Source organism: Olea europaea, chromosome 8, assembly GCF_002742605.1.
Source record: "Olea europaea var. sylvestris chromosome 8, O_europaea_v1, whole genome shotgun sequence".
NCBI classification, from domain to species: domain Eukaryota; kingdom Viridiplantae; phylum Streptophyta; class Magnoliopsida; order Lamiales; family Oleaceae; genus Olea; species Olea europaea.
Genome location: NC_036244.1, coordinates 2,499,739 through 2,507,609, shown reverse-complemented (window position 1 = coordinate 2,507,609; position 7,871 = coordinate 2,499,739). Strand labels below are relative to the sequence as shown.

The following is a 7,871-nucleotide window of genomic DNA, read 5'->3' as shown; positions in this document are numbered from 1 at the left end:
AATTATTAGACAATGTTTAAGCAAAATTATGAATCCCAGCCATGGTTTCCTCCGAAATTCCCAAATGTTTATGTTTTCTTAGTTTGTAGAGTTTTAGTTTATTTTTCCTTATTTTCAAATCATAATGATAATTGTGTGCATTTCTTTCAATTGTTAGAATTAAATTAATTAAATTTATGTAATAAAAAAATAAATATTACTCGAGGGATCGACAACTTGAATTTCAAAAGTTTACTTTATTACTTGAACGCGACTCATGCAAAGTTTGCATTTTCTTAGCGACACGGAAACTGCTTTGACAACCTCTTCAACCTAAATTACTTTTTCACTCTAAATTACTTTTTCACTCTCAGTTGAAGGATCTTTGGACATCCTGGCAATGGACATTTCATTGAAAATTGTGAAATTGTAAACACTCATCAACTCAAAAGTCAAAATTAAAAGTTCTTTACTGTGTTCTTTATTTAAGGCAGCCATATTGCAACGCACCTTGAATACTCACAGCACTTTTCAATTGTAAATTATCTCCCTTTTGCAGAATGAGCACTGTTCAAGATTCAGATATCGTTACTTTGTATAGGGAAATACACAATAATCCGCACTACTTGGAAGTCCCCAATGAGATGCCATTTGTGGAGTCACCTCTTCATACTGCTGCTTCAGAAGGCCGTACCGGCCTTGCTCTTGAAATCTTGAGGCTAAAGCCTTTGTTGGGGAAGAAATTAAACCTTGATGGTCTTAGTCCACTGCACTTGGCTTTGAGTAATGGACACACCAACACTGTGAGACGACTCGTCAAGCATAATCCGGACCTCATTCGTGTCCCAGGGAGGGAAGGGATCACACTTTTGCATTACGCAGTGGAAAACGAGGACATCGATCTTTTGATTTATTTTCTTCTCATTTGTCCATCCTCAATAAATGACATGACCGTTCGAGATGAGACTGTTGTTCATATTGCTGTAAGAAACAAAAATCTGAGAGCCTTTAAGGTTTTACTTGGTTGGGCTAGAAAGACCAATAATACGGCAGTGTTTCCCTGGAGAAACGAGGAAGGCAATACCATGATGCATCTTGCAGCATTAACAAACCAATTGCAGGTATGTTTCTATGACTAGATCTTCATTTATTTAATTGAGAATGATTTCCATAAAATCTCCTCCAATCAACTTTCATCAGTAAATGATTCCTTAATAAACTTGAAGCTGAACCCAACGCGGTGCCAGGAAGCACAACAGGGCTCATGTGAGGTTTGTCCGAACCATTGACATTATTGAACCTAGAAATCCCAAGAAAGTACCAAGCAAAGAATACAAAGTTTTTATCTAGTTCCATACTTTGGCCCGTTTGACGTAAGATTTTTTGAGGATATATTTTATGAAAAATAACATTTTTGTAGAAATTGTGATTAAAAGTATGAAAAGTTATGAATTTCCGTGCAACGTTATTTTATTTTGAGAATGTTTGATAGAAAATTCATTTGTAGATAAATGAGTTTTAAAAAGTATGTACCATATAAAAATTAAAAGTCCCACATCCGAGTTGAGATCTACTTTGATGGAGTCTCTTATACTAGATCTTCACCCGATTTCCTGGTTTAGAGTACAAATGGATGATTACAACAATTTAAGCTTAGCATGAGATCACGTTTAGAGCCCCAAATTTTGATTGTCAAACAATCAAAATTATTTAGGTATTCGGTAAACTTCATATAATTCTAATTTTGAAAGAATTCTGACCACGGATTTGAGAATTTTATCCAATTACCCTTCATTAAACTGTTAATTTTGACCTTATGAATAAAATTTGTACTTGCTAACAGTATAAATTGAATTAAACGAGTTTATTGAAAAAACAACTACAATCGAATATCAATGTAAATACATTTAAAAAATATTCTCACGTAATTGTGGCTTTCGCCTCCTAAATTTACTAGTTTTGATGTTTCAACTAAAACAATTGAAGAAATAACTATTTGAGAGTAAGATATTTGACTTGCATGCCTCTTTCTTCAAATGTGAGGGTATTTATAAATTTTCCTCCAAGCTTTCAGATAGTTTGGTCATTTTCAAGTTGTGCTAGATGGCTATTCCTTATTGGTCATTTTGTAACTAGTTCGATTAGTAGTCACGCTTTATTCATTTGCCCATATACTTCTTATTGACAGTCTGTGTCCAGTCTGCTTATCAAAAATAGTTCGTGACTCTTAGGTGAGCCTTTTGCATTCTCGTTCCCTTCACAAGTTGCTTTCAACCTCGCTGATGAGTAAATGTTGCGAGGTGTATTCCTTGGTTCAACATTACTTACAAGGTCCTTTGGTTTTATACACATATTAAACTTTTGCCACTATAAAGTATGTTTTTATTTTCCAGTTTCACGAATTCTGAATTTTTATTTATTTTTCCTGTCAAAATAACTATGTGGAATATACTGTCTTAGATAAATATTTATTATTACTCAGATATTCAGCAAACAACTGACGGAATAAAAGAATAACAATCAAGGGATGGCTTGAAACCCTAGCCTACTAAATAAAATAAAACATAATTAAAGGATTATGAAAAGGCAGAACAGGTGATCGAGTTTGTATAACGGATTTATACTCAATACACTAAAAACTCCATTTTTTCAAAAATTTTTATTTTTTTTTTTAAAATTTTTTTTTTTTTTTTTTTTTTTTTTTAACGTTATAGAATTTGTAAAAGTTACGTTAAGGATCAAAGTCCTAATCCACCTTTCACACCTACAAGTTTGACTGGAAACATGAAAATTGTCTCGATGTCAAACTAAAACTTGAAGAGGATTGTGATTTGTGATGATGATCAATAGTTGATACTCTTCCAAGTTGATACATCAGGCAGAAAGCTCATCTATAAATTGGCTTAGTTAAAAACACCAGAAATTAATAAAAATCAATAAAATAAAATGGTTCTCATTTTTCTTTAAACCGAGTATTGTTTAGTAAACACTATTTTTGTTCAGTTATAATTTTATATAACTGCTTGTTTATGGTTTCAGGTTATAAAGTCATTAATCCGGTATGTGCATGTGAATGAGAAGAACTTAGAAGGTAAGACAGCATTGGATATCCTGAATCCTGAAAATGTAGAAGCAAGAAAAAATTTAATAAGGGCAGGAGCTAAAAAAGGTTCATCACTTGTCGATGATGCCACCAGTTGTGAAAATTATTTTGAAGTCAACTATGACGATGAAAGAATCGTTATTCCTATTTGTGCTTACCTGGATTATGGCTTGTCAGGAAATATGCGAAACGCTTTCCTAGTAGTAGTTGTGCTTATTGCAACTGCTGCTTTTCAAGCTGCTCTCACTCCCCGTTTTTGGATTTCTCACAATGGTACCACTCCTGTTTTTCCCAGCATCACATCTGTTTATAATGAAACTGCTTCAACCAATTCAACAAGCACCAACTTCGGCAAAGGTACCCCACTGATTGCAAAAACAAGTGTAATTATGAACACGATAACCTTTAGTCTTGCAATGGGAACGTGTACAATACTTACAAATGCTCCACTTCAGCTGCTTCTCTTTCCATCTCTTGCTCTATTTTCGGTAAGCTATGCAGTATTGGCATGGGGAATATACCCAGGTACAGGAGGTCAATTTATCGTAGATGCATTGGTGGTATTATACGTACTGCCTATCTTGACAATATTTCCCTGGAGGATCATAAGTATGAAAAGGCGAATAAGAGGTGATATCTGCTACGGATACAACCTTGATGCGGTGAAATATCTCACATTTCGTAGCGCATTTACGAATTGAGGACTCCTACTGAATCGGATGGCTAAAAGGAAAGCATCACAATGAAGGTACTGCATCAAATGTTTTGTCATGCCTCACAATCAATATTGCAATAAGCACATTAGTCGAGTAACTACATATTCATTGGAAGTCCAAGGAAAATCATTTTCATTTTAAGCTTAAAGATGGTAGCATGCGTGAAAGGTCATCTTAATATGAATTATGTTTCTTCAGTAAGGATCTGTAGTGGTTGACAAAGAAAAAATATTGTCTCTTATTAGATTATGATGTGCGACTTTCTTCACTTTGGGGACCTATAAGAGAGCCTGGCTGGCCCCTGGTGTGTGTGTGTGTGTATTATCTTTTTAAATAAAAAAATACAACTAAGAAGATGGTGACACTAATATACTAATGATTTCCATTTTTAACTTTTCTGTTTTAGGCTTTTTGGTGAATGCAATTATTGAGAAACTCGTCTCATCTCAGCGTGCAATGTCTTATTATCTTGATTGTCATTTGTTGTTTGTGGAAGTTTTTAACTTTTGTTTTAGCTGTTATCACTTAGCGCCGTTTAAGCCTCCGTTTGGGAAGAATTTTTAAAAATGAATAATGGACAATTGATTAGTATTTGTTGATCCATTAAAATGTGTCATTAAAAACCAAATTCGAACAATTTACAAATGATTTATGAATTTAGCAAATGGAGGCTAAATTGAAGAGCTTGCACTTATGGGCTATGAGTTTGAAATTCATGGATAAACCAACTTTGTTATATTCGATGGTAGAGTTAATTTTTGGGTCGTGAGGCACTACGGCAGTCAGCAGAATTATAGTAGCTGGAAGAGAGAGTGGCATAAGAAAATCTAAAAGTAATTCAACTGTAAATTAACCATACTTATAAAAGTTAAAAATACAAATAAAACAATAATGAAAAGAGAAAATTAGAACATAACCAATCTTATTAGCAGAATCCATCCCGTACCTTTCCATTAAGTAGCAAAGATCGCTCTTTCATCTATTTTGATTGTTAAAGTAGTGTAAAATGACAAATTGGATCTCCTCTTTAAAAAAAATAAAAAAATAAAAAAAGGGGGGGGGGGGGGGGGGCAAAAAAACCAAAAAAAAAAAAAAATAAGTAATGTAAAATGACAAATTCGATAGGTCCAACTGAAAAATACAAAAGCATTTAGAGAATATGAAAAAATCATTTCATCACCCCAAGCAAACCCACTGCCCGACCCCAACCCAAAATCACCAACAACTGCCACCGCATACCAGCGGGAGAAAAAAAATAAATAAATAAATCCAACGTTGCAACCCAATTTGCTCGGCCTCACCAACCAAAAAACCAATTCATCTTTTATTATGTGTAGGTGCTAAAAATGGGTTTTTAATAACTGCTGAATATAGTAGGAAAGACCTGATAATTAAAAAGGCAGCCGTTTGCCATAGTCATGGACTCATGAAGCTCAACCCAATTTGCAGACAAGAAATTTACTAACCACTCCCTATGTCCTTGAATCTTGGTGTTGACCCCAAAAATCACAATCAACAAACTCTTCTCACCTACCTATATTTTTTTTTCCGTCCTAAACTTAAAGTGTTTGATGCTTAGCAAGGAACAAGAGGGTAAATATCTATTTCGATGGGAGATATTTGAATTTTCATATATTGTTCCTTTAGGTGAGGCTTATTTATTGATTCTTCTCGGGACCTTGGGGGCATTTTGGTCTTTTTAAACTACTAATGACAAGTGGCAATACATTTTATAAAGTTTAGTGACCTCCTGAAAACTTTCAAAAGTTTAGTGACCAATAAGTGAGTTAACCCTACAGTGTAACATCTTTCTGAACTGTACTTTAGTCCCTGGATTCTTCATGAGTCATTTCTTGAAATAATTTTGATGATTTATCTTCCAATTGAACCCTTGTAATATTCAATCATTATCTTGTGGTATGAATCAACTATAGGAAAGTTGCAATTAGGTTCCCGAACTTTGAATTTCGTCCCTTTTTACTTATTTCATTCAATTTTGCTTTCAATTATCGAAGATTTACCTAACAAACGAAATAAGCAATAAATTAAACCATAATTAATCAGAAGAACCACGAAATGTCATTATTTTTAAGGCTCGCATAAGTGTATAAAATATCTCTATCAATAACAAAATGCATTTTATTTGTTGGGCAATGTGACTAATTCTTTTGCCAGTTGGTGGTGCTAAACGCCAATTGTGATGCATAGCATTGTTCATTCATACATGCAATGCCATCCATATTATAAAGAACTTTACAGAATGTTAAATACAATTTCTATTTTGAACATATAATAAATAATATTTTACTATATTTGCTTTGCATGTTTTTCCCACCTGTTGTTTCCTTAATAAATAATATTTTACTATATTTGTTTTGCATGTTTTTTCCACCCGTTGTTCCTTTTCTTTTTTTTTTTTTTTTTTCCCCCCTTTTTTTTTTTTTTTTTTTTTTTTTTTTTTTTTTTTTTTGTTGGGGGTTAATGTAACGTGAATCTAAATAAATAAATAAATAAATCGGAATTTACCTCAAATAAATTTGTACTAGCCTCCAATCTTGAATCATGGCTATGGCCCTTATCCGCCTGTTTCGTACCTCCAATTTGAGGTGCAGTTTAATTGAATATTTACTTGTCTTCACTTCAATATACCATTCTACTTTGAATCTTCTACAAAATGAACTGTTTCTGTTTGTATCAACACAGTTCAACCTTTTAATTTAATCTGATGTCTTTATCAGCAACTTTCTTGTAGCGGAAATCTCTCGATAAATCTTGATTCCGGGCTCAGAAAACAATCAAACGAACACCGATTTACCTTGGCTCGACCCGAGACTTTCACCTTCACTTTGGACTGCTCTTTTCTCTCTATCCCCACAAAGGAGAAGGGTGGTGGTGTTAGCAATCCACAAAGGTATGGGGAGGAAGAAGAACACTTGTTGAATCTTACTCATAACCTCACATGGCTTCCCTCTCTCTCGGTTGCCTCTCTTCTCTCAACTCTCCTTTTCATTGCTACAAAACACACACCACCACAAACGGTTAGGAGATAAATACATATATATAGGTTAGTTTAGGTCACTCTAATTGGGCCTAGGGTTCACTAAGCGGGCTACCAATTAACCTAAACTAATGGGCCAATATTCAACTCCATATTAATCACTAAATGGTCCAACTAACCAAATAATCATCCAACCCAAACCCGAACCATCCAAAAGTGTAGTTCATCTCCGAGTAGAGCCAAGTCCATGGTATCAATAAATAATCCGACAACTGTTTTAAATCATCGCCCGGATTATTGGGTATCAAAAAATCCAACAATCTCCACCTTGATGCCCAATAATCTGCAAGCAACCAAAACACACAGTTTATACTTGCACAATCAAGGTAATCTAATAAAATTGGAACAACAAACTTTACCTCGTGTTTCCAACTTGAAACACATACGATACTTGCTCCATGTACTCACCAGGGCTAAGGTCAAGAATACTCAAGTAGAAACAAATATTCACAGTGAACAAATAATCATGCGATGAAGATATAAATAGGATAATACACACAAATCTTTTCAAAATCACGTTCACACAGAACCACAGATTAACACCTAGTTAATCAGCACATGGTCAAACACATATGCAACAAATGCATAAATGACCCCATGAAAGATCTCACTACACTTATCCTATCACATTCCGTGTTACTCCCACCTCGAGAACACATATCTCCTCTCATCGCCCACCATGCTCACTAAATCAATCACTTAACTCATGTCTAACTGGTAAATCACAATAAATCCTAAACTCTCGAGATAATCCTCTATCACCACATCACTTCTCCCAACTTACGTGGATAATGGGACTCCACCTTACAGAAGTGATAGAAGTGCCTCTTTCACACTCCACCTGTACAGGGTCTCTTTCACAGATAAAGGATTCTAAACATTTGATCACATCTCCACTCGTGATCCAAATGTCACACTCTACATCCCTCGTACATATCACCAATGCACCTCTAGGCATCTATACTCCACCTTACCAAAAGACATCCAACTCACTGCTAATGCATCTCAAACTCAC

At 34.6% G+C, this 7,871-nt stretch overlaps 1 protein-coding gene across 1 annotated transcript; it reads left to right on the top strand.

The window, feature by feature from the left end:
- The first annotated feature begins 514 nt into the window (after positions 1–514).
- LOC111398505 (ankyrin repeat-containing protein BDA1-like) lies at positions 515–4,066 on the top strand. Its single transcript, XM_023025440.1, has 2 exons — positions 515–1,100; positions 3,019–4,066. Exons 1-2 carry the CDS (start codon positions 540–542, stop codon positions 3,781–3,783), a joined length of 1,326 nt encoding a protein of 441 aa, XP_022881208.1. The 5' UTR covers positions 515–539; the 3' UTR covers positions 3,784–4,066.
- Positions 4,067–7,871: the final 3,805 nt, after the last annotated feature.

Bases quoted from the DNA above. Each gene is read 5' to 3' on its own strand.
- LOC111398505 (XM_023025440.1), top strand. From the start codon at position 540: ATGAGCACTGTTCAAGATTCAGATATCGTTACTTTGTATAGGGAAATA. The intron at 1,101-3,018 runs GTATGTTTCTAT...TTATGGTTTCAG, and splicing joins CATTAACAAACCAATTGCAG to GTTATAAAGTCATTAATCCG.